This window comes from Podarcis raffonei, chromosome 11 (assembly GCF_027172205.1).
Source record: "Podarcis raffonei isolate rPodRaf1 chromosome 11, rPodRaf1.pri, whole genome shotgun sequence".
Classification (NCBI taxonomy): Eukaryota; Metazoa; Chordata; class Lepidosauria; order Squamata; family Lacertidae; genus Podarcis; species Podarcis raffonei.
Genome location: NC_070612.1, coordinates 43,245,424 through 43,273,127, shown reverse-complemented (window position 1 = coordinate 43,273,127; position 27,704 = coordinate 43,245,424). Strand labels below are relative to the sequence as shown.

At 41.7% G+C, this 27,704-nt stretch overlaps 1 protein-coding gene across 3 annotated transcripts in view; it reads left to right on the top strand.

Moving 5' to 3' along the window:
- The window catches only part of MCC (MCC regulator of WNT signaling pathway), a 212,321-nt gene that overhangs the window by 54,126 nt on the left and 130,491 nt on the right, over positions 1–27,704 (top strand). Inside the window, exon 1 of one of the 3 annotated variants that reach the window (XM_053408631.1) lies at positions 15,127–15,388. The exons of the other annotated variants lie outside the window; for them this stretch is intronic. Coding sequence (XP_053264606.1) covers positions 15,191–15,388 — 198 coding nt within the window. The 5' untranslated portion in view covers positions 15,127–15,190. Of the gene's footprint in view, positions 1–15,126; positions 15,389–27,704 lie in introns of those variants that run through there. 3 annotated transcript variants of the gene reach the window in all.

Below are 27,704 nucleotides of genomic sequence, written 5' to 3'. Positions count from 1 at the left end.
GACTAAGCCGCTTCTGGTGAACCAGAGCAGTGCACGGAAATGCCATTTACTTTCCCGCCGGAGTGGTACCTATTTATCTACTTGCACTTTGACATGCTTTCGAACTGCTAGGTTGGCAGGAGCAGGGACCGAGCAACGGGAGCTCACCCCATCGCGGGGATTCGAACCGCCGACCTTCTGATCAGCAAGTCCTAGGCTCTGTGGTTTAAGCCACAGCGCCACCCGCGCCTCTTGCTCAGAAGGTAGGCAATCCTCTTCTCTCTCTTCAAGATGACCCACAGTATCACTTCCATGCTCTGAGCCAGGAACCATCTCCTTCAGAACAGCCAAATGTAGTATTTCAATGTGTGCTCTGTTCCTAAAAGGATATGCAAAATGAGCGAGAACTTCCGAAGTGTATCTTCTCAGAGACTGGTGCTTAATAACCTAGCATGCAACTGTATGTGCGGGTATGAATGGGCACCATAGATTCGAGAGTTGTGTTTTCCTTGAGGGAGAACTGTGCAGCAATCATATTGTCTAGGCAAGCAAGAATATGTCTTAGCACATGGGTATTTTATTTATTTCGTGTTTGGAAATCTGGCTACAGAAGAGGCAGAGTTGAGAAGGAATGATTCCCTGCAATTGTCTTGGCTAGGACAAGCAGCCGTTTGGTTCTTCCACTCTCAGAAGGTCCATTTCAACGGCCATTTCACCTGATCAAACATTTATGTAACCGTATTAAGCATTCGTGGCTGAATTTGCCAGCCATCCTATTCCTGCCTCCTCCCTTCTATTCTTAAGTCTGCCTATAAGATTCTGAGCCTGCAGGTAGAGACTGTATTGCTTTTTAAAGGTTATGCAATGCCTAGAGAATGTTCAAGCACTAGAAAAATAAGTGTGTAGTTTTTACTCTGTTGTGGAGATGATTGCTGAAAAACGTTACTCCAGCCTTGGTGTATGTTTATGGCAATAATGTGATGTTTGGATGGTGATTACTTTGCAGTGCCATTTTTAGGAACTTAAAAACAACACATTATCTTTTTCTCTGTAGTCTGAGTGCTTTCATTCTGTACCACAGTTATCGTCGGTGTGTGTAGGTGTGTTTTAAAAAAAGGCAAACTGAATTTAATTTTTCATTCTTTGAAAATGCAGCTGTTTAGAGACTGCCTTCCTGCTGGCCTTGACATCTTGGGAGTGTGTTTTAAAAAGTGGAATTAAGTAGGAATTGAATACTGTATTGCATGATTGGCGTTGAACTGAGACCAGTGTTAAATATTTTTCCCCTCCCCAGCATCTGGAATAAACATTGGGGCATTGAAACTCTGTTTCTCACTGCTTTAAACAATAAATAACGTTTTAAACAGCTGTGTGACGATGAACAATGAATCTTTAGCATAGATGCAATCTCCCCTAATCTCCCATAGAAAACATCCTGGTGAGTTGAACCTCTTACCGCTAAACCTGTTGGTGGGAGGTAAAAAACAAAACCAAAAGGCTGTGCAAGTTTCTTCATCAGTGTAAAGTCCTGTTTGGGCATCTGGTGCCACTGGTGCATCGGATAAGCACCTGGATTTTAAAACACGTTTCACATGTCCTTATTAAGACTGCAGTACAAGCACCCTCCATATCTGGTATCTCCTTGGTAGTTTGTGGTTGTTGTTTTTTTACTTTTTTATTGCTCTACATAGTTATGTAATAGGGTGCATACTAACTGCAGCTGATATTTTTGGCAAATGCCACACTTCGTCACTGATAGATTATAGAAACAGGCACTTTCCATGAAATCAAACATACATTTTATGGTTGACCTCTAGGTTCTTTTGATTTGCAGCCACTTTGGTTCTTCTGTGGGCTGCTGCGAATGGAGCTATGGTTTGCCTTAGCTTACTGTTGGAATGAGGGCTGATGGTTTGTCGTCTTTCTCACAAGCTGTTTGTTCTTGGTCTACAGCAGCAGCAGCAGGACTGGAGGAGGAAAGCGGGCTGTGATCTCCTTTCTAGGAGCCCACATGTTTGCACTAAGCCATGGTTTGGCTTAGTATTATGTTACGAACTGAGCCACTTTGTTATATACAGTAGTTTAAAAGTGAAGCATTGTGTTCGCTTGCCTAGGATCTGCTTGCCTTTCTTAAGCTTGTATTTGCTTTTCCTACAAATGCTTTGTGAGTATGTGTGCAAAAGCTGTATTTACTTTTCTCATCTAGCAGCCTGCTAAAATCGCTTGAGCATGCTGCCATGCTCTTGGAGTAGTAAAACCTTTCATCTGAGTTGACTTCCTTGCTATTTACATATACCGTTGATTCTTTCATCTGGCTTCTTGTTTTTTTTTCTAATCTTGGTTTTATTTGTGTTCATTAATCGTTCTTAATCCAATCTCTGTTGTTTTTTCCAATCTAATCGTACGTTAAAGCACTTTGTGTCACTTCAGCAATATCAAAATTGTGTTTGTTCCATTGTATGCCATTTATATTTGACCTGGCTTCGCAAGCCAGTAAACTGCAAGCAGAAATGGCATAACACTCAACCTTGCTTCTTTCTGTTGGAAGCCATTCTGTAGGATATAAGATGTGAACTTCCTTGTTTGTGTAAGTATTTTATTGCAAAGACATATTCTGATGAACTGTAACAGAATAATGCTCTTTTCTCCCATTGCAAGCTCATAGTCTGTGCTCTGACTTTCTGGAATATAGCCATGAATAATGTTTTCATTTTATGTGAAAGACTATTGTTACACACACACCCCCAATCTCTGAACGGTGTGAGATTCCAGGGAGTTTCAGGCACGCTTTACCTAGGGTCTGTGTTTCCTTTCACAAAATGAGGTACAGCAGAGACTGTGGTGTCTTTAGGATATATGGTTTAGTTACACATATATATAACCTGAGCCTACAATAGAGGGATTCCCAGCATTACATTCCAGGAGGGTCTTGCTTCCTCCATAGGCACAATTTAGGATTTAGAAAGACACCAGCCATGGCTCTGACTTTCTCTCTGGCTTGCTGCATTTAACAGATGGCAACTATTTTCCTCCAGCCCACATCATCCCCAACTGCACTCCTAAACTCTCCACTCTGCTTTGTCTCTGCTAAGAGCTCAGGGATGAGCTCCACCCATTTGCTGGCTGGCACAGAGTCTTTGCTTTACTGATAGCCCATCTCCCTATCTTGTCTGCCTGTCTCATAAACAAGAACTGGGGAACCTGTGACCCTCCAGACACTGTTGGAGTTCCATCTGCACCAGCTAGTAGAGGCCAAGGATGATGGGAATTGTAGTCTAGCATCATTTGGAAGGCCACAGGTTCCCTTTCCTTGTCTTTGGCAGCCAGAGAGTCTTGAATGGATTTGCCACCTTTGCTATCTAACTTGGTCTTCAAATACCCTGTCCAGTATAACACCTGTCTGGTATGGTGTTGGTATGCTTAGCTCTACAACTTTTAATATTTCTCCAGGTAGAAGTATATGCATGCTCTGTGGCCTATTTGAAATAAATATTAATATTAAATAAGCATTGATATCGGCTAAGTAAAACTTCACAACACCCATGCCATACATAGGTTTTCCTCTCTCGTTGCTAGTAATGTTTATTGTTTGCCTCAAGGGTGTAAGCCAGTCGTGTTTGGAAAACTGGCAGCTGTAAGTGCAGCATCCCTATCACGCATCACATAACCATTGTAGGATCTACGGCCTTGTGAAATAACATGGGTGGTTTAGGGGGGGAAAGGTAAAGGACCCCTGACAGTTAAGTCCAGTTACAAACGTCTCTGGCGTTGCGGCGCTCATCTTGCTTTACTGGCTGAGAGAGCAGAAGTTTGTCCGCAGACAGTTTTTCCGGGTCATGTGGTCAGCGAAGCCAGAGCAGTGCATGGAAACGGCGTTTACCTTCCTGCGAGAGCGGTACCTATGAGCTTTCGAACTGCTAGGTTGGCAGGAACAGGGACCAAACAACAGGAGCTCACCCTGTCACGGGGATTCAAACCGCCGACCTTCCGATTGGCAAGCCCAAAGCTCAGTGGTTTACACCACAGCAGCACCTGCGTCCCTCGAAACATGGGGGTAGCCTGTGCTTATTTTATAGTAGATCTGGCCAGAGCAGGAGCATCAAATAAAATCCTGTTCCAATAGCAGTTGCCCAAGAAAGGAATCTGAAGGTTTTGTCACAATAATGATCGATATGAATTCTGTCTCCAGCAGGGAGTGAGAGGTTGCAAATGAATCTGTAGGCCTTGCCTGTGGAAGCATCCATACAATTAGCATATATTCTTGGGTGTTTATCCTCCATAACTGGATTTTGTGACAGAGTTGAAGTGAAACGTGAGCCTGTGGTTTTATCCACTGTGAATCATTACCCATACACAAAGCTGGCAGGGATGATAGGATCTGATTTTCGTTGTCATTTGTTCCAGCGGGAAAATGTATGTGCCTTTCAAGGTAGCCCACGTTTCCAGTTGTGTTCTATAATGTCCAAGAAAGACCAAGGCAATGCTGGATTTAGGGTGGTGCAGGTGGTTCTCCCACACAGGTCACCGAGCCAAGGGGGCACAGAAGGGAAGAAAGGAATGAAAATAAATATTTGGAGGGCGGCCTTTTCTTGGCCTCACTTAGGGTGCCATATTGCCATAGTCTGCCCCGACCAAGGGCAACATAAATGTATATGTACCTACACCCCCAGCTCTCATTCAGTTAGTGTCATGTACGATATGCTATCATACACTTGTGCCATCTGCCCATAACTCTTTCCCATCACCACAGATATAACTGCACTAATAACAAAATAAAAAGGGCAACTAGAAACTGCAGAGGAATACGGAATACCGGTTTAATATAATGCCTCTTTCAGAGATTGCTCTCTTATATGCACTTGTAGTTCCACTTCATCAGATTTGAATTAGCAAGTAAATGCTCTGGCTAAACGAAAATTGATTATAGGAATATGGATTTAGCAAATAGGCTTAAGATACAAAACTGTCCCTGCCTCTTTGAGAAGTACTTACAGTCTTAAGCTACAATGTCCAGCCAAGTACATGGGCAGCTGTTTGTGGCTCTGGGAAGATAATTTGATCTTTCCAGACCCGGATAAAACTTGGATAAAAGTTATTATTTGCATTGAAAGTTTTCTTGTTTGTTTGGTGCTGGGAATCAGGTAAAATAGGTTCACGCATTGTGTTTATGTGACTCTTGCTCACCCCTGTTGTTTTATTCAGGGGTTTTTTCTAGGAAAGATTCAGAGTGGACATGGTTTGCCCAGGACTCATCTGCGTGGTTTTAAGATGTCGTATTTCTATCTCTTCAACTTAACTAGATCATGAAAGAAATACAGATGAGTATGAGGAAATATTAAACTACTTCGAGGACTCGCTACTTTAGCAGATGGTTGCCAATTCTACATCAGTGGTAGATTACTACATCAAAGTGTATTTCAAAAATGTTTGATAGTAGTATATTTGTGTGCTATGCTTGAAAGGTCAACCTGTCATTCTCTGCCTTTGTGGTTGATCAGAGCTCAGAATGGCAGGTTCAGAGCGCTGTAAAAGGCGCATTTGTTCCGACAGCCTTTTTAAAATTTATATAACAGATGCTCTTAACTGAGGCTTTTAATTGAATCTCTGCTATGGTATTGAGGTTTTTCCATTATAGGAAAGTAATGCAACTTTCATCAAAGAAAACAGTGGTGCTTGACCAGCATTTGCGGATGGATTGATGTTGTAATTTGTGTTGTTAAAGAACATACATGGTACCAAGCTGAGCGTGTTTATAATGTACACATGTGGATGGAGATAAGCAAGTAGGGATTTTTGTGCACGCTTTCAGTTGCGGTTGTAAACTTCAGGTTTTATGTGCAGTATGTTTCAGGTTGCATGTGGGCTTTTCATGTTTCCTACCCAGTAGCATATAAGCTCTTTAGAATGCACAAAGTAGAAGGGGTTTGAATAATCACAGCCTCCCAAAACAACTGCTTTAGCTAAACATCCAGTTATTTGCAAGATACTGACTAAGAATTGATCTGATTTAAGCAAGTGCTCCTATTACTGGGGGAAAGTGCAGGCACACTTTTTAAAATTCTATCTGGCTTAGGAATACAGTGGTACCTCGGGTTACATACGCTTCAGGTTACAGACTCCGCTAACCCAGAAATATCACCTCGGGTTAAGAACTTTGCTTCAGGATGAGAACAGAAATCATGCCCCGGCGGCGAGGCGGCAGCAGGAGCTCCCATTAGCCCCACTTCAGGTTAAGAACAGTTTCAGGTTAAGAACTGACCTCTGGAATGAATTAAGTACTTAACCAGAGGTACCACTGTTGTCCTGTTTTGTATTCTGCAATTCATCTGCAATTCAATTTTCTGCACAGAAAAAGTACAGAATTTGGTGCTGCGTATAACTTTTTTTTTAAAAAAATTAAGCATGTGGGCCATTTCTTTAATTTGATTGTTGATCATCTGGAGACAATAATGTTGGTTTTCGGGGGGGGGGGACGATGACTAAATTGGGGGTTTTAATCTGCCCCCCTTTGCAAATTAGGATAGTTTGCATCAGATAAATTTCTGATACCATAGAGCAGTGCTTCCCAAACTTGGGTCTCCAGCTGTTTTTGGACTACAGTTCCCATTATCACATGACCACTGGTCCTGCTAGCTAGAGATGAAGGGAGTTGTAGTCCCTAGAACAAAGGCAATCAATGTGGTGGCCTCTTTTGCCATGAGACAAAAGGGGAAGTGTCGTCCTACCTGAGGCAGCTGTTTCCCTTTGCCTCATGGGTGGACCAGCCTGGTAGTGCTCTCCAGATGTTTTGGACTAGCAACTAATATAATCCTCTACCATTATCCTTGATGGTTGTGGCTGATGGGAGGTTGTGACTGATACGGAGAGCATCGCGTTGGCTGCCCCCGACCTAGAGAATGTTCTAATTTCACCTGTTTGTTAAGTAAACAACAATAAACGAAACTGCCAAGCTTTCCTAATGCTGTATTTGCAATGGACATCCATTCATAGAATTCATTGTTACTAATGAACTTGTGAAACAGGAAAATTACCATGCCAAAAAAAAAAAGCACAAGAATATTTTTCACAGCATTTGCAGTCCCACATCACTGACTAGAGAAGTGTATTTTTGGATAAATACATAAAAGAAATAGAGACTCACAGGAAGATTTCCAGGGAAGAGACAGGACGCTGCTTCTTGACAATAAGAAGCAGAACTAGTTTGGCAAAATAAGTACTGTATAGGGAAACTATACTTAATTTATGTACTTCACAGAATTTTTATCCCCCGGGCACACAAAGCCTTATTTTCACCTCTCCTGATATATGTCTAAGGAAGACAGAGCATAATGTTTATGTGTGGTGCTTAACTGTAGTGGATCAGTTGTAAAGAAATTTTACAGGCTCTCAAAAGAGGCTGGATAGTTGATGCTACTATAAAGAGAAAGCAGGGAAGGAATTGGTGTACATACTTCAGGAATTGGACACAGGGTGGACTTCCAGGAAAAGTGAGTCACCTTCTGTGACTGAAAATGTGAACTGGGTGGAGCCGTGCAGATTCTGGTCCTACAGTCATTGTTCTCCTTTGTACTGTGTGTTGGCAAAGGCAAGTTTTAAGAAAACATATTTTTTTAAGATCACTTTACACATTTTATTGCGTTCAAATTTTCCATGCTGTGAGTAGAGTTCACTTACAGTATGTAGTCTGAGGAAGTGGGGGAGTGTAAAGACTGAAGACTTGAGAGAGGTGCTTAGAATAGCCCTACAATATAGTCTAAAAATGAAGCTGTGAGGCAGATTTGAATTTACAGTCCCCCACCCCTAACAAGAGCATTCCTCAGGTTGTAGCGAAGCTCATTCTACTTAAATTGTCCACTTAAGCTTCCTCCCGGCCTAAATCTGGTGCTCAATTGCATGCAGAAGTGTTGCACTCTGTTGACTTCTGTAGAGGTATGTTGAATATTTCAAAAATCCAATTAAGTACTGTTTTCATATGAAATAAGGATGCCTTGGCTGCTGCTATATTTTCTTTTGCCCGTGGGTGCGAAAAGGTTTGGGTTGGTGCACAATCACAGCTACCATTGCTTTAAAGAATGCACATGTTAGCTGTTTTTGAGAGGTGCTGACTTACCTTAGAGTAAGCCCCATAGAATCCAGTGGGACTTCTGTTGGCACACATGCATAGGATTGCTCTAACTCTTGAGGCTCTCTCTCTCTCTCTCTCTCTATATATATACAATAAAAAAACCCTCAGTGCTGTTTCTTTTCAGAATATGAGAATCTAAAAAACAAGATGGAAATTGTAAAATTCTTTGTCAAGCCAACAATCTCAAAAGCTTTTTGCTATACTGATTTATTCATACTGATCTCTTTGATCTTCATTTCAAGCTCTCTTAACCTAGCATCTTTTCTCTTTAGAATGTCTAGCGGATAACTCCATTGGAGCACATCAATATATATTTTTTTCCTCCTGAAAGGGGGAAATGTGCGTGCGTCTTATGGAGCGAATGCAGGCTGTGCAGCTATCGCTGAATCGAGCAAGAGCGAGAGCTGCGCAGCGCTTCTTGTTCTGCTGGCTTCCCAGCGAAGCGGGAGGAGGAACGGAAGGGAGCCCTTATGGAGCCCCTTCCGTTCCTCCTCCCACTTCACTGAAGAGGCGATGCGCAGCTATCGCTCTTGCTCTGCTGGCTTCAGCGATAACTGCGCAGCTTGCTCTGGCTTTTCAGGGAGGTGGGAGAAGGGACGGAGGGCAGCCCGTCAATCCCTTCTCCCACCTCCTGGGAAAGCCAGCAAGAGCCGCTCTATCTTTGAAGAGCCGCGCCGAGCGAGCGTGTCCGCTGCTCTTGCTGGCTTTTCTTTTTCTCCTCCTCTAAAAACTAGGTGCGTCTTATGGTTGGGTGCATCTTATTAAGCGAAAAATACAGCACTTTAGCAAACTAAACCAGTAGTATAGCTCAGAAAATTGAAAACTTTGCCTCTGTAACTTTTACACGTAGGATAATGGCTTTCGGTTGGGGCAAAATGCTTCCCGTAGTTGTTCATACAGATCTCAGTTGTTTTTGGTTCTTAACTAAAAAGCTAGCTAGCGATCCAGCTGTTGTTAATAATTTTAGTTCTGAAGTAGGAAAATATCCTTTGAGAGGAGTGGTTCTTTTCTTCATTTTTATGGAAAAACCCTTTCACTGTGATTGCTTCATTTTAAAGGACAAAAGCCCATTGCTATTTCCACAGCAGGGAGACAGATTATGATTATGGCCATAGTGCTGCGTATTGGTAAGATACTCCTTTCATCCTTGTGGGAAGCAATCAAAATAAGCAATTCCAATTTCGGGAAGGGCAATTGCTGTTCTGTGGATAATTTGTTATGTAATTCAGTTGATATGCCCAAGTGAATTCCTTTAAGTTAAAACAAAAGGTTCTAATTTTCTGTGCTAGGTATTCATATTTCTATACTTAAAGCGGCGTATACGATCAGGCAAGAGAAGATGAACTTCATGGCTTATTGGCATTGCAAACAAGATGCTGTGGTGTGTGTGTGCGCAAGAAGGGGCAAGAGAGAGAAGCTGGAGGGGTGCATTTTTGTGCTAAAAAGAAGGGAGGTGGTTATTTTGTTGTGCTCGCATCCTTAAGCCCAGTGTACTTCCTGGAGCAGACACCATGACTTGAAGACCTATCAATTCAAGCGGTAAAAGAGAGAAAACACAAGGGAAGAAGTTGAGACATCGTCTGTCAAATCATGTAAAGGAAGGTCACTGTACATGTTCTTCTGTCAGCATGAGAACCACTTACCCACATGGGTGTGGAGGTACTTAAATGAACCAACTGTTTGGGTATGGCTTGACTGCATGTGTCTAACGGGTAGAAGAGTTTGGATTTGATATCCTGCTTTATCACTACCCGAAGGAGTCTCAAAGCGGCTAACATTCTCCTTTCCCTTCCTCCCCCACAACAAACACTCTGTGAGGTGAGTGGGGCTGAGAGACTTCAGAGAAGTGTGACTGGCCCAAGGTCACCCAGCAGCTGCATGTGAAGGAGCGGAGATGCGAACCCGGTTCCCCAGATTACGAGTCTATCGCTCTTAACCACTACACCACACTGGCTCTAGCAACCCCACATCTATTTTTGTATCCAGAGATGTAGATGTGTGAGTCTTTTGCATTGTTAATATTACTTACCTTTAAATGAATTCAATGGATTTTATTGATAATGTTAATATTTCTGGTAAACCACTTAGAAACTACAATCAGATTTGTTGAATGAATAAAATCTAAAGGATACTGGATAGAACCCAGTTGGTACCACTCCACTGACTAAACGCACCTGCCAATATGATGGATTTCATGTGTTATTAAAAAGGGGGAAGGAGAAGGCTAAAATACATAAAAGTTGGCATACCAAGAATCTGAGAAACTTAACAGATGTCAGTAATAATTGCACTGCACAAAAATGATACATTTTAAGGAATGAAAAGGATAAAAAGAATAATCTAAGGAAAACATAATTTTTACATTCTTACAAGAGAGGATGCAAAAAGCCTGCTCTGTTTCTCTGGGGAAGTGTTTTGCCATTCTACCTCATTTTCTGAGGCACTGTTGTTAACAGGTGGTGGGCCAACAGATACCAGATAATTTGAGAATGAAATGGACGGACTAATTTTGGCAGATTAATAAACGGTTTGGTGGCATGAAATATCGGAAAAGGGAAACTAATACCAACTGTGAAGCAGATTAACTTGGGCAGAGACATGACATTTTAAGTAGATTTAGTATTTCAAGTGTGCCAGAGTGGCCAGGAAACTGATTGAAGTGCAGTTAGTGTAATGGGATTTCCCACCCTTATATTTTACTTTTCCGTTTTATTTTCCAAGGCACTGATGTCTGAGGCTTACTTTCTGTTGAGAGTTACTGTACTCTGAACAGTGCACGGCCTTTATGAGAGACCTGTAGTTTGCAGCTTTTCCTTTCAAAATACTTGCGAGTGGTAATCAGGAAAGGATTAGACCAGTACGAATGGAAAAACTCAATGAAACACACATGTTGGTTCTTCATAACTAATGTCCCTGTTGTAAGTAAGGATTTAAACCCCTTTTCTCCATGGGTAGTAGCGTCTTTAATTGGCAGAGATCTTCTCTTACTGTGACCACTTCTCCATTCATACCTTGTGGACATCCCACTTCAGGAAGAAGAAGGATAACACATGGTCACTGAACTGAATATATGGAGGTTCTCTGAGTTTCATTAGAATCAAAACTAATTCTTACTAACAAGAGAAAAACATTGTTTTGGTGAATACATATGATTGCTATCTGTGGGTCCTGCCCCCCATCAGAAACATAATGTTCTGTTCCTAGAAGTGTAAGCCATTGACACTGGCACATATGGTGTTGATACATGTGTTGGAATATTGCTCAAATTACATTGTTGAGTGCTTAGATAGAACTCAATAAAGTTTACAACAAGCTGAATACCAACTCTTGTACGTGCCTATGAAGAGTGCAGTCTTAAATTACATTGGCAATACAGTATGAGCAATTTCAAATATGGATACTTCATAATTAACATTGATTTGTGTTTAACTCTATTTCTAATGAACTGTTAATGATAAATATTAATTAAATTGAATCAAAACAGGTAGCATCTTATGCATCTTGGACCTTGTTATTTGTTAAACTTTCATAATGCATATAGTACATAATGATGAAAACTGAATTCCTTAATTGACTTGTCTTTATATTTATGTAGCATACTTTAAGGAAAAGCTATTTTCTACTTCAGCAGATGGCTCTCTCAGGACCTGGCTCTTCATGATGATTAATGGTTGCCTTTCAGATACTAAGGTGCTTTCTTCAGTCAAACAATTATTTCCCTTTGTCTACACCACTCCTATGTTTTTACTTTCTGCGTTCAAATAAGATTTCGGTGCTATCCGGTTAGGTCCAGTGACACAATATCGGGTGAAGGTCACCACTTCAGTCATTAGGCTCGGGAAAAGGTTTGGAACCTGACGAATGAATAGGAAAACAACCTGAATGTAGGCCCAAATACTATGATTATATGGTCAGATAAGAGGTCTTCGAGCTGTTGATGCAGTAAGGCTGAGCTTAAAACCAGGAAGTGAGATTTGTCAGGATCTGGAAGACCTGGGGAGTCTATAGGACACTAGCAGGAAAATAGTTGTGGTTTCCTCCAGAGAGAAGCTGTTTTTCCTCTAGCAAGTCCATAACAAACCAGATGAAAAGGAAGCTCTGTGTTTCATAATGTACTGGGACATCCTATAAGCAATGGCGCAGCTAGTTAATTTTAGACCTTGGACTTAATGGTCTTATGGCAAATACACTGCTTTAGATGCACTACTACTTCAGTCCTGGAGTGCAAAATTAACAATTCTCTTGTCTGCCCTTTCCCTGCCATTCCATGCTTTGCAGCTGGATCAGGAACAGGAATAAATGTGCAGTTCTTCCAATGAAGAGATGTAGAAAGTGGATCCCTCCAAGGATCAGTATTGGGACCTGTGTTTCTTAACTTGTGCGTTAATGATCTAGAAGTGAGCAGTGAGGTGGCGAAGTTTTGCTGACACGAAATAGTTCAGGGTGGTTTAAACAAAAAGGGATTGTGAAGAGCTCCAAAAGGTTTTATCCAAATTGGGTCAATGGGCAGTAAAGTGGTGAATGTGATTTAATGTATTTAAGCATAAATACAAGGGGCAAAACAACAACAACAACAAAAAACCCAATTTTACATGTATCCTAACAAGGTCTGGACAGATAGGGACTGATCAAGAATGAGACTTTGGGATTGTAGTGGATAGGTCTACGAAGTGCAGATGTTGTGAAAGAGGTGAATTTTATGGTTTCTTTCTGTAGATACGTTGAACTATTGCTACATGCAACTTATGCAAATAGCTTAGGTTTGTCAGCATTTCCATAGAAATAGGGCATGCCTATATACAAGTATAGGGACGCAGGTGGCACTGTGGCTTAAACCACAGAGCCTAGGACTTGCCGATCCGAAGGTCGGCAGTTCGAATCCCCGTGACGGGGTGAGCTCCCATTGCTCGGTCCCTGCTCCTGCCAACCTAGCAGTTCAAAAGCATGTCAAGTGCAAGTAGATAAATAGGTACCACTCCGGTGGGAAGGTAAATTGCATTTCTGTGCACTGCCATGGTTCGCCAGAAGCGGCTTAGTCATGCTGGCCACATGAGCTGTACGCCAGCTCCCTCGGCCAGTAAAGCGAGATGAGCGCTGCAACCCCAGAGTCGGCCACGACTGGACCAAATGGTCAGGGGTCCCTTTACATTTACCTTTACATACAAGTATCTCTGTTTAGGGTGGTGATGGTCAGTATCTGTTTTTCGTCAAAGTTCTCCTGAAATAGTAATGTAAAAACAAATTCTAGCAGATGTTAATACTATATATTTTTTTCATTTAATCAAATTAGAGTTTTGGCGATTTAATTTTCCATCCAGCGTGTGCCTTTTTCATAGGAGACGGGTGATAGTCTACAGGAAATTAAAGCGTGCAATTCCTTTGCGTAAGATAAGTCCATGTACTGATACTCTCACCCTATCATTTGACTCTAGGAAAAGGAGGGACGCACCCATGTTTATGACTTTTTATAAAGCATTATGATGCTACTTGCTGCTGGGTGTGTGTGACAGCCTCTTTTTAAAAGAAGTAATATATGATGCTGACCTTATTGCTTTTTGTGTATTTTGCAACTTGCTGCAATTGTCTAGTAACTAGGCAGCACACATAGGACGGTGTATAATATACCAAATAAAATATCTTACTTTGCTTTCCCTATATTTTGTATTTCTCTCTCCCTGTGAATTTCCAAGATAAATAGTGCAATCAGGTTGGAAGAGGGAGAGTTAGATGCTACAATTTTATGCATTTGGTGTTGTATTTTGATGATTGTGTTATTTTGGTTTCCATATGCTTAAAGGCTCACAACCAAGTAAGAACTTGGTTTGTTTGATTTTGAGAAGTATGTTTTTCATTTGCACTGAAATCAAAGCACAAAAGGGGTGGCTTCAAGATCACCATGTATTTTTAAAACCATTTGCTTTTGCCTTTTTTGGCGCACAGAAAAGTACTTACCGTAGCTCACGTGAAACATGTTTGGGGAAACTTCTTGTAAAGAAAGGTGAAGAAACCTTTATAAACCAGTAAATCAAATCAACTGGATCTCTGAACACCACACACACACACACACACACACACACACACACACACAAACAGCAGTCTATCAAAATAATGTTTAGGTTTTCAGAGCTGCTTTCTGTAGGAATTGGGGTTTTGAACGGAAGGCAGATTTCACACTGTTTCCTGCTTTCGAGTGCTTGCTTACCTCGCAAGTCATTAAAATAATAATAATTGTGTTTTAAGTCTTTGGCTTCATGTGAAGAAAGCAGCACCGAAGCACTTGGAAATTCCAGTAAGGTCTGCCCTAAATACTTGTTAAATTTTTATTTGGAAGCTTCCTTCTGAATCACAAAAGGGGAAGTTCATTTAATGGGGAAATAAAGAACTTGCAGCAAGGTCACCTAGGTGCCTTCTCCCTTTGCTTTATTTGGTTTGCTTTGCACTTTGGAACACAGCAACTTGCAATTAGCACACAGAATTCTGGAAAGGACGCCTGCAATTCCAAAGTGAGCTTTCTGTAGCATGTGTGCTGCTTTCCTTCCTCCCTCCCCCCTCCCCATTCTCTCAGTCCCTCCTCCCTTTCGTACCGCCTCTTCCATGCACCCTGTAGCCAGCAGCAAGACAGCTGTGTTTGATCATAAACCACTTACAACTCCAGGCTCCCTTGGAAAGGGGAAACTTTGGAGCGAGCAGCTCGTTGCGTCTTGTGTCCTGTCCTGTCCTCCACCTCCCGATCGGATCTAACCAGCGCTCTTTGAGTGGGTTTGGATGCTGCGAGTGCCTATGGGGCTCCCAAATTTTTTTCAGATGCGCTGAACTCATTTGGGAGATGCTTCCCCCCCGCCACGATCTAGCTGCGAGGGGAGAATGAAGACATAAGACGGAAGCCCAGCTCTCCCAGGCAGTTTTTAGTAGCCAGGAGAGAGATCGTTACGGCTCGTCTGCACTCCTGTCTGGCCGTGCACTCTGCAGTGTTTAAATGAGTATCTTGCAGCATTGGATTGTTTGTGAAACGGCAACCAGCCCCCCCTTTTTTTTACCTCTTTAGGAGAACCCTGTGCATTGTTAATTTTTTTTAAGGCTATCTAAATGTTGAGTGAAAATGGCTGTCTAGAGCAAAATGTGCAAGACAGGAAAAGCTCAGAGACGGAGGGGGTGTTGAATCTTCTGGAGCAGAGCTTGGAAACCTTAAAATCCATAGATAGCAGCCAAGCCCTGGAAAGTCTAATCATGAATTCTGGAGTTGCCATGAAATATGGAAATGACTCCTCCGCAGAACTGAACGAGGTAAGCTGCTTTATTAAATGTCCTTGTGTGTGTTTTTTCACGCTTCTTGGGTTTTGTTTTCCGAATAGAGTGTCTCCCTTTTGGGGGGGGCAGGGGAGGGTTATCCACTCTGGAAGGCAATGCAATTAAAACATTAACGGGTGAATGTGCCCTTGTTCAAACTTGCAGTGCTGCCCAGGAAATGATGTGAGATTTGAATTGTAAGGATTACGTGGTAAAGGGCAAACCGATTGCAACTGTACAGAGGTCCGCCTCCCCCCCCCCCAACTTGGCATCCTACAGCACGGAATCCTTTCCCCCCACCTCCGGAGTGCAGCATTTTCAACACAGCATTCCTTTCTGCAGTAGGTAAAACAAGCAGAGATCCCCGTTGAAATCAAGCAGATGGCAGCTAATTTAGAATGGGGGAAATAAAATAAAATATTAAGACAGCAGCTTCAGCAAGAAATCATGTGACACAGTTGATTTGTATTAAGGCACACTTGGTTTAAATGCATACAATTTCACCTGGTGGTGGAAGAAATAAGTCCTGATAAGTGTTTCTTGTTTTTTCTTCTTGCTGGGCCAGTATTGCACTGTTTATCTTAAGTTGTTCCAAATTTGTATTCTCTTTTCTGTCAGATTTCTGAGTGCATGCCAATATTTTATGACTAAGACTAAAATCTTGTGCACGCTTATTCAGGAGTAAGTACCATTGAAGTATCCGAGACTTATTTCCAAGTCACCCTTCACACTATGCTGCACGTCATTGTAACTCTCCAGATCTGATGACTACTAAAATGCCACGGGGCATATCACTGTCTCTCAGAAATGCTTTAAAATTTGTCACAGACTACAGATTTTTTTAATGCCATATATCAAAAATCATTTAAATGGTCAGTTTTGGATATGCAATCTTGATTTGTTTTATTGCTTGTTTGCTTTATAGCTTCTTCATATAGCATATTCTGCAGGAGGATGAAAGCTACATGGATTATGTTTATTTATAGAGTTAGTATTTCTGGCTTTTGTGCGGTTAGAAAAGGCATCAAACATAAACCTGAAATTCAAGGGACAAATTGGCATCCTGGCAAGGCTGGACAAAGGGATAAGAAATTGGTCTGGGAGGTGGAGGAGAGGGTGGCCAAGATTCAGTGGTGCTTCCATATTTTATTTGTAAGCCTTTATTTTGTAAGAGAAATGAATAATTGCCTTGGATGGTAACTGAGAGTTCAGTGTAAAGACACCAGACACCTTTTTTTCCTAAGTGATGGGAATCTACTTCAGAATTCTTTGCCAAAACTCTTAATTCTGCCCAGTACTGCTATTATATGGAATACAGCATTCTGGTTGTTGAGTGCTTAGTTCTGTCTTGGTGTGACCTGAAGGCACATCCTGTTTAGACTGAATGGCTTGACACCTATTGCAAGTTAAAAAAACAGAATAAAAACTGCATCTTGGCATCAGTATAGTAGCAGTTGTGGATAACACTCCAGCCTGACCTTCATCATGAGTAAATGACTCAATGAATGAACTCCTAAAAACTTGCCATAATGCGGATGGGTCTCTTGCACTGTAATCCTAAACACATTTGTATATTGTATCAAACTAATTTCTAGGGATCCATTTTTACATTACCTGAGCGCCGTGGTTTCTTTCTGTTAATCCATTACATATTACTTTGGTCCACCCGTGTACAGAAGTAGACCAACGGCATGGTTACTTTTCATTCTGTTATTCTCATTGGCATTCTTGGGATGATGGTTGTGCAGCCTGGTCTTCATAAATTGTGTCAGCCATGGTGACACTGACAGTGGCTTGTGCTGTTGCAGATGGGAACAGAATGTTATGCTTGGCAAGCAAGACAGCGATCTAACTTTGCCTAGCTTAACAGGTAGTATCCCTTAAAATACAAAATGTGTGCATGGTTACACTGATTCATTGGCTCCTGCACATTCCAGTGCCTTGGAATACCCTGTGGGTTTTTGGCACAGGCTGTGACCCTGCTACTGCCCCTGGCACAGATACTGCCAGCTAAGGCAGCTTTAGAAATGGATGCTGAGAACACTAGTACCAGAGTTGGAACTTAAAGCCAAGGTTGAGCTCTCCAGCAATACATTTCTGGGGCAGTAGACCAGGTGGTTGTTTGGATTTTGGCTGGTTTTGAATGTGTGTGCGAGTTTTTTACAGCAACAATATTGTATCTATATTCTGTGTTTATTGGTACTTGCTTGGCAAGTGAATGCTTTTGACTTTCATTATTGATAGGAAGACAATGCCTTTGAATCCGTTGGAGAAAATACTTAACATTTGCATGTTCTTATGTTGCTGTATGTTAAATAATACTCTAACCAGAAAGCTGCAGTAGCATAAGTGTAATACTTTCATTAGGGTTAACATGTACAGTATGTGTTAAAAATCATGAGCAAGCTTCCTGATTTTTATTTAGCCACCCCAATATATTTTTTCATAGCGTTGAGTATCTGTGCAGGGGTGATGGTTTCTCCTAGGAATTCAATACTGGAGACGAATGTCTAGGATTATATATGGAAGTCATGATCTGTGCTGCTTCCCACATTTTTTAGTAATTGAATATGTTGCAAATAATTCATGAACACAAAGCTGGCTCCCTTGGCTCTAAACTTCACTGATTTATGAATGCCGTACTAATGTTAAGCTTGTGTGTGTCTGTTTTTGTTTTGCTCTATGTCTTTTGTGTGGTTTATTGAAATATGTGAGGTGCTTTATCATAATGGCTGTTGTATCTCCTTTCCTCCTGCTTCTCCTTAACCCTTCTGCTCTCTGTCATTTTCTCTCAGTCTCCTCCTGCTTCCACTCGCCTTGCCCAATGTGCTTGCTTTCTGGTGACATTTGATTACATCTACTTGGCCACCGGGAGACAGTAGTGTCACGGTCATTCAAAGAACTGGCTGTTGGCTGGACTTTTATTAGGATTATACAGTCCTACTGAGAGTGAGTTTCTTTTACAGTAATCCCACTATGTATACAAGTAGTCTGATTCACACATGAGATACACACAGGAGTTATTTGCTGGTTTAGCCTTTGGGGGCATACAGTTGTACCTTGGATCCCGAACGCCTTGTGAGTCGAACATTTTGGCTCCTGGACGCCGCAAATCTGGAAGTGAGTGTTCCAGTTTCAAACATTCTTTGGAACCCGAACATCCGACGGGGCTTCCGTGACTTCTGATTGGCTGCAGGAGCTTCCTGTAGCCAATTGGAAGCCGCGCTTTTGTTTTCAAATGTTTTGGAAGTTGAATGGACTTCTGTAATGGATTCCATTCGACATCCGAGGTACCACTGTACTCCTGTCTCCTAGTACGATTAGGAATGTCAGTAGGCTCAACTAGGTTATAATCAACAAGTAGCTGGATGTCAGTATCACTCTAATATGGCAAAAAGATATTTGCACAGCAATAAGAGTCACCAAGCAGACACAGAAAATGTGCATGGAGAAATCACAATGACCATCAGAAATGGAGTCAAACCATTGGTCTTTCTAGCTCAGCAATATTCATGCTGAGTGGCAGTGGATTTACAGGATTTCAGATAGGGCTCTCTCCAATTTCTACCTGTGGATGTTGGGGATTGAACATGGGACCTTCTGTATTTGAAGCAGATGTTCTGTCCTGAGTCGCGAGAAGACCTCTTGGACTGTCTGGTTGGAGGAGCTTGAGTTGGAGGCTGATGATCCTTGGGAGGGACCCAGTGAGCTGGGGTGAGGATTGTGTCAGGGACCCATGAGACTGTCAGGAGCTCAGCCTACACTCGAGTAGGACCCTGGCAGAGACACATGCCCGACTGGCATGTTCCCTCCCTCCTGGTTGATCGTTCGGGAGCTTCAAAAGCTTTCTTCTGCCCAAACATCACAGTGACCGATGCCAATCGACACCGGCACACTTAGGGATCTGCAGAGTTTGCGTAGTTGCGTTACAGACCTCAGCAACCCAGCATTTTGGCTAATCTACTTTATTTACATATAAACATGCACGGAACACTGCAACATGGCTCCCTCTCTCTCTAGCATCAGACAGCAAAAAGAAAAAGAACAAAGGACAACAGTCCCACTTCACGGAACACAGTAACACAAACATCCTGTCTTCGTCACTTCCCACTCTGTGGAGTCAAAACATATACTGTCATGTGAAAGATATCAATCCCATGACTGCAATCATGGAGCAGGAATTCTAACAGAGACATCAGAACTGTCTGCAGGGGGGCAGGGGTGGGAATGAAGCAGAAAAAGGAGTCTGATCCCAGGGAGGGACCTCATGGGTTACTGCTCAGTCATTCCATGCCAATCTCTCCTGCAGCTTTGGCTTTCAGCACCAAGCGTCCACCTACCAAGGAGACTCACTCTGGTTCTGAGCTGGTATTGTCTCTTCCTTGATTGCCTAGGACGCCGATGCCAGCTGGGCAATATCTGGTTGTCAACACTGTGATATATCACCAGCTAAACATTGTGATGTTCTGATGTATCACGATGTCTGAAATAAGGATGGAGCTATGGAGAGCCATTGGCTAGCTTCACAGTTTTGCCCGCATCAGGATTTCTGCATCGCATACACACATACATTGTGATCTGTGATATATTGCCACGTCAAAAATTATGAAACCGATAGCACAATATGGACTTCAAACTGGTTTTGGATGATAGATCCATATATCTCTCAGCCCCAGCACTGGCATGAACAGAGACAGCTCAAGCCCAACCTACCAGAAGCAATTCCCATTTGCTTGCGCAGTCCAAAGAAACATTCTGCTTGCTGCGTTAAAGCCATGTCTGCCCCAGGGGACATGTCAACCATTGGATCAACGTCTTAGCTCACTTAGCTGTGCTATGCACTTTCTGTGCCTTTAACACTTGGCTTGATTATGTACCGTACTGTTTTAAGCATTAAAGTTTTTGGCAAAAACCATAATCTGATTTCGATTTCTTCATCCAGCAGGTATCAGGGCAAGTTCTACCACTCAACTATGGCCCTTTTCCAAAAAGGCTGGGCAGGGAAAATTAAAATATCAGTTTTGAAATTGATTTAAACAGCCCTACTATCTTGACTGAAACATATTAATACAGAACATTTTCTGGGCATCGGTTTTAGAGTTCAGGTGAAGATCCAGTTGTATTCTTTTAATTGCAATTTTCCCCAAGAGGGAACTATGTTGAGAATAAAGTATGTTGTCTTTCTTTAAACAGCTTTCCCCTGTAATTGCTCCCTGCAGTTCCCAAAGCTTTAAATAAACCCTATTTTGCTCTAAGGAATGAATGTGGCTTGTTAGAACGGCCAAAAGGTAAAACAAATCTTGTATCAGGACAGATAACGTAAGGATGCTTTCAGTTCCAAAATATAATTTATTATCCCAACCTGAAATTTCTGAACACTTTCCAGGACATGATGTTACTTGTTACAAGCGGTTTGGTGTATAGGCGAAGATCAGTAATGCATTAACTGGGAACAGGTTTTGTGTGAATTTCAGGTTGGAAATAGTGTGTCACGGGTGTATTGTTCCGTCCTTCATTTTGTACTGTTGAGCTTGTCTGTCCTGTTTTTGGTAGACAACAATATACTGTGTCAGGGCATTGTGTAAGTTTATAATTAGCCAAAGTTACACCAAAAGCTGAAGCAGTTTTGCAGTAGCCCCTATTATGAACTTATAGTGCAACAGAGTATATGCCATTGGCCAAGATAAAAAAAATGGAGAACACAAAAATGTTGTCAGATGAGAATCCAATTTTCCTAATGGTGTGATGCCTGTGAGCTTATAGGTATCCATATATAATTTGTATTGCAGGTTGATAAATCAGCAGTACCTAGTGACCTTCCGCTTACGTTGTCAAGTACTTAAAAATATTATTTTGACATTGTGAAATATAACTTTAAAAATGAACGTCCCATACGACTTTAAAATCTTAGGAGTTCTGAAGGAATATTTTATTTTATTAATAAATTTATATCCTTTCCTTCCTCCCAGAGGAGCTCAAGCAATAATTTATTTCTTTTTATTTAATATAACTTTTGTACATCTCGATTGTGAGAAAAGGCCTCGGAGCAATTTAAATTTGAATCATCTTTAAAAATTCCAGCACAGATGCAGACTGCGAAAGATGTCTACTTAAATGGCTTTCTGAAAGATGAAGGTCTTCAATAGGTGCCCAAAGGGCAATAGAGGTGGCATCTGTCTTAATGTTCAACGGGAGGGAATTCCAAAGGGTAGGTGCCATGACATGAAAGGCCAAATTCCGATATTGTGCTGAACAGACTTCCTGATAAGGTGTTATCTAAAGAAGGCCCTCTCCTGTAGAGTGCAGTGATTGATTGGGTGTATAAGAGGTGAGATGGTCTTGTAGATATCCTGGTCCCCAAGCTACATTAGGGTTTTATATACCAGAACCAGCAATTTGAACTTAGCTCGGTAGATAATTGGCAGCCAGTGTGGTTCTTTCAACAGTGGAGTAACCTGGTAGCAATATTCTTCACCAATGAGTAGTTGAGCTGTTGCATTTTGCATTAGCTGCAGCTTCTGGACCAATGTCAAGGGCAGCATCATGTAGAGCACATAGCAGTAATCCAACCTGGATTCCAGCACCAATCAGATATTCCCAAACCACTAAGTCAAGGTGTTTGATGTTAAAACAGGGGAGTATGATTCCAGTGAGTGCATAGCCAGGATTTCATTTCAATCTGGCAATGAGGAAACACTTTGTCATTCCTTTCTGCCCTGCTGGTGTAATTTCTCCTAGAACAGGCATCCCCAACCTGCGGCCCTCCAGATGTTTTGGCCTACAAATCCCATGATCCCTAGCTAACAGGACCAGTGGTCAGGGATGATGGGAACTGGAGGGCCGAAGGTTGGGGATGCCCGCCCTAGACCAAGTAGGGGAAGCCCATTCTGCAGTTCCTTCCCAAAGTTGCTCCAGTCCTCAGGAAAACTCTTTATCGTTGCTGCTATAGGGAGGTGGTGTAGCATTTTCTTTGGCTCCACATGCTGTTGGTGATGCAAGTAGAATGATGTTATATTAGTCATGGAAACAATTGGGACTCTTGCCAAGTTGCTTATCTCTCTGCCTTTATGCCTTATATGTATAAGAAAAGTTACTCTAATGAACAAAAAACAAAGATTGTACATTACTATCTCAAAACATATGTAAGGGATCACGCTGATGCTTTTCCACCGGTGGGTGTAGTAGATTTCAGAATATTAGTTATGTTTAAAAAATAGTATCTAGTAGATTCTGGAAAATCTTTTCGAATTATAAAGTATAATTATCTTTTGGTAGGTTTGTTAAATTGAACTAGTTACTTTTACATTTTGGTTTTTAGGAACTTCATTTGACCGCTCTGGTGGGAATAACCGTTACTATCAATCTTAACATATTCTACCTAGTACCATATTTACATGAATCTAATAAGCACTTCAGTTTTCAAAACCTTGGAACCAAAAAAGTATTTGCTGGCACAATCAAATCTAATGCACAAGCTAATTTTCACGATGTAATTTGGCCAAAAAAGGTGCACATTAGATTCTAGTAAATACAGTATTATCATCTCCTAGTCAGTAAAGTGAATTATTGGTATTCATTAACAATGTGGCAGCCATCGGTGTTCCTTGGTTGATTAAATATTTGACTCTTAATAGATTTATCGAGAGGCTGGAATCTTTTTTGGTAACTTCAGAATTCTGATTGGAACATTCTACTGGCATTTTTCAGAATCTGCCATTATTTTCATTAATTTGCTTACAACATCTTGCACGAACCCTCTCTATTACGGCAATAGTTAACCAATTCATACCAGTCATATGCAGGCACAGGGCATTTTGTTGACTAAGCCAAAGGACAAGATCTCTCTCTCTCTTTCCCTTCTCCCTTCCATGTGCTAAAGCCACATGAGTTGACAGCTGAATCTTATTTCAATACCGGCTAAAATATATTATCCTTCGCCATAGCTGAGGGCAGAAAGACAACTTACAGGGTGGAAGGCAGACCAGATCTGTCCTCTTAACAGAGAGAAGCACACGAAGGGTTCAGGAGGAATATCTGGTGGGGCTGCCACTACAGCTCACTACCTAAGGCAGTGGCTGGCTCCCTTACTCTGCCCAGTGGTATTGTTGGCCCTGAATCTTGTAAAGGAAACACATATGGATGAAAGATGCTATGAGTCATGGGTCTCCAACGTATTTGGGCACATTTGCACGCCAGAGAAGCTGTTGCGTGAGCCACATACATGAAACAGCTTTCTCCTCCTCAGCTGCAGTTTCTTGAAATCAGCTTCCATGTTGCAGTTAGCCTTGGAAAAAGCTGCATTCGGCTAAAGAGGAATTCTTTCAGTGGCATGGGGATGGGACCCCTTGAGCACACAGAAGGCCTCTAAGGCTGCCTGTGTGCCCTCAGGCAGTGGTGTAGCGGGGGGCAGGCACAGGGGCAGTTGGCCCGTGCACAAAATTGTTAGGGATGCAAAATTTCAACACCTGGTGCTGCCTCAATACAGCTGTGTACTTCCGTCACTAGGCTTCGTTGAAAACTGCTTCTCCATGCAAACCGGGAAGGAGGAGGAGTTTGGGTTTGATATCCCGCTTTATCACTACCCGAAGGAGTCTCAAAGCGGCTAACATTCTCCTTTCCCTTCCTCCCCCACAACTAACACTCTGTGAGGTGAGTGGGGCTGAGAGACTTCAAAGAAGTGTGACTGGCCCAAGGTCACCCAGCAGCTGCATGTGGAGGAGCGGAGATGCGAACCCGGTTCCCCAGATTACGAGACTACCGCTCTTAACCACTACACCACACTGGCTCTCACCACATCACACTGGCTCTCACCAGTGACCTCTCCAGACATCCAGATTCCAGAAGGTACCTCTCCAGACAATGGAACAACTCTTCTTTTCTCATCTCTGCAGCTGCAATCTTCTGGGCGACGCAGACTTCATTAGGCAGTTGAATGCGCATGCGTACTGCATCAGTTTCGCTCCCTCCCACCCCCTCTGCGCAGCCCTGCGTGCTGACAGCCTACGCTACGCAACTGCCCTTGGGTGCCATGTCCGTCACCCCTGTGCTGTGTAGAACTATGGTCCAATGTGACCATCAACAAAATTTGCATGTGTGCAGACACATGGATTTTAAATGGTAGTGGAATTAGAGCCAGCTGAAATTCAAATTGAGTTGATTTGGGCTGGGAAAAGAGAAATGAAAATGGAACTCTGTTTGTGGCTTTCACACATTTCTGTAATACATGCAGAGAATGTCAGCAAAGATTGCCGTCTGCCTTTGCTTCATGTTGTTGCAGATGCTTTGTTTGGTAGTTTGCTGAATGAATGAGGTATAGCTTGTCTTCATCTGTCCCTGTGTAGCTGAGCTCAGATAGTATTGCTCTGCTTTCGATGAAATGTAATATTAGCACTATTTATCCATTTTTAAATTGGCATCTTCAAGATGGCCCAGTTAATGAATGATGGAAAAGTAGCAACCAGAGGGTTATCTAATATTCAAAAAATGAATAGATGTAAGGGATGTTTTTTATGCTGGAGCTCATGGGCGGTAGCCAGGAAGTCTAGATATCAAAGTTAAGAGGAGACAATTTTTTAAAAACTACTTTAAATCAAACCACAATTATTCACAACTAAACAAATAATCTAATCTGCTTTGTTTAAAAATGTGAACATTTTAGATGAATTGTGAATATAAACTATCTTTTTTAAATGGGTAGATGAGACATTTCTGGCACTCCTGTGTACTCTCCCACTGGTTGTAATTAAGTTTGGTAAGTAAATGATGCGTGGCAGATGTGTGTAACATCTTCTTGGTGACTTTTTAAAAATAATAATATGAAAAGCAGCTGTGGGAAGCTGCCAGTTTGACCAGAGGATTGGTAGTTGAGAAGGGAGCACTAATCCCTTGCCCTTTTGTGTTCAGAGTCACAAATCTGCAGCTATTTTTTCACTTGCAGGGCAAAACACAAGGATATATTTGTTTTCCTTCCTAGTACAGGGGTTAGAAACATGGGGTCCAGGGGTTGAATACTGTCCTCCAAGTCATCCTGTCTGGCTCTCAAAACTTCTCCTTCATACCTTAAATGCTCCCCCCCCCCAAGTGTGTGTGTGTGTGTGTGTGTCCAAGAATTCTGACAATGCTTGTTGCCTGTCTGGATAGAAGATAGAGAAGGGTATGAGGATTTGTAGAAACTAGTTCAGGAGCCGCCAACCTTTTTGCACTAGTGGGCACATTTAGTGGGCCCTGTATACCTGAAGGAGTGTCTTCACCCCCATCATTCAGCCTAGACACTGTGGTCCACCTCCGAGGGCCTTCTGGCAGTTCCCTCACTGTGAGAAGTGAAGTTACAAGGAACCAGGCAGAGGGCCTTCTCGGTAGTGGCACCCACCCTGTGGAACACCCTCCCATCAGATGTCAAACAGATAAACAACTATTTGACTTTTAGGAGGCATCTGACGGCAGCCCTGTATTGAGAAGTTTTTAATGTTTGACGTTTTATTATGTTTTTATATGTGATGGACACTGCCAAGAGTGGCTAAGGCAACCCAGCTGGATAGGCAGGGTATAAATAATAAAATATTATTATTATTATTTTCAGATTTTGAGCGAGTGGTGGGGGTGCCAATCACAAAAACGCTGCCATAGAGAGGACATGGCATAACACAAAACATTTCAATTTCAGGGGCTACTTTTTCCACTTAAAAAAAGAAGAGTTTTGGAAGATTGTTACAGGTGTCTGCCATGTACTTTGATCCTCCAAACAACCCTCATGGATTGTTATATTGTGTGTGCTGCAATGTGAAAATCTAGATTACAGCATCAGTTTGGGGCCTTGGTATATATCTACCTTTTTTCTCTAGGCTTGGGCACACAAATAGGAAATAAGCCAAAATCACATCCATGAATTTGCCTGTAGTCTGGTTCATTGATAACATTTCTAGTATTCTATTCCTAGCGTGACAGACATACGGCATTTCTGGTGTATAAAACACATCACTTCAAAGAATGTTTACTTTCTGGATTTGTGTGAGCTGCTTATCAGTTGCACACAATGTTTGAGGCTTGCATGTCATTAAACTGAAGCACTATAAAAAGATTTCTCAAACACAGGGGCATTGTCAGTACAGATAATGCTGTTCTCAAGACCTCCTAATGAAAAAATGGCAGAGATTATGTAATTCATCTGTATGCTATTAAAATACTTGTGGCTAATAGCCAGGCACTAAGAAATGCACTATGGACTGCATAGTTAATAAGGCTGAACATGCGTTGCCTGAAAGTAACATGCCAGGCATAGTAGATTACCACAGCAAATCTATCCCTATACCTGTACAGCCAGAAATTCATTTCTTTAAGATTATTTACAGTGGAACATAATAAAAGATCCCGTAACCTTAGTTAGAAATCCAAGGGCACAATTTTTAACTGGTTAATTTTACTCAAAACTATGCCACAGTTTTTGAAATCCTTTAAATGTTCATATATTTCTATGAGCTTCTGTGGGCTCAGTGCCAGCTTGCACGATGAGCTGGTGACTTTGCCGTGACACTGGAGAGATTAAGAAAAACCACTTGCTTGCTTGATGTTCATACATTGATATTATTAACTAGATTTTTGCTTATACAGTTCAGAAATAATTCACTCTGTTCGCTTTTTCAAAGTAGATTTAAATAATGGAGCATTAATTCTAATTTTCATTGGCTTGAAGGAGAAGAATTAAACCAGCTCAAATAAGGAGGGCAGAGATTAACATAGGTTTTTGACGACATTATATATAATTGGAATAAAATACAATTAAAAACCCCAACCTTTTATTATTCTTAGCATTAGTAAGCAGTATTATTCACTTACGAATATTCAGTAGGTAAGCTTCTAGTGTGAACATAACAGAAGTGGAGGTGTTTACTTGGAATTATGTCTGGGGATTTTGAAAATCACAATTTTGAGGAGACGGATGTTATTAATAAGAAAAATATAAATGTCACTGTGTTAAATTGCCATCTTCTATGCTTGTTGTGTGTCTGAGGTTACCACTTAAAACACAGGCAATACTTGTATTTTAATTACCTGTACTTCAGTTGTACATTTTAGGCTAATGTGCACATGGTAGGTACATGAAAACATTGTCCTGAGTGGTAGCCAGGATGCTCAACTATGCAGTGGAATGTTCTTCCTTCTTATTTTCCCCCCAAGGGTATTACGGAAAAAGTCAACATATTATGGGTGAAATGTCTTTGGTAGCCAAGGTGAGCTGCATTTGAGTAGTATTACCTGCAGAATCATTTCTACCACAGCTTGCTTACAAGTAGTAGCTGCTATTACACCCCTCCCT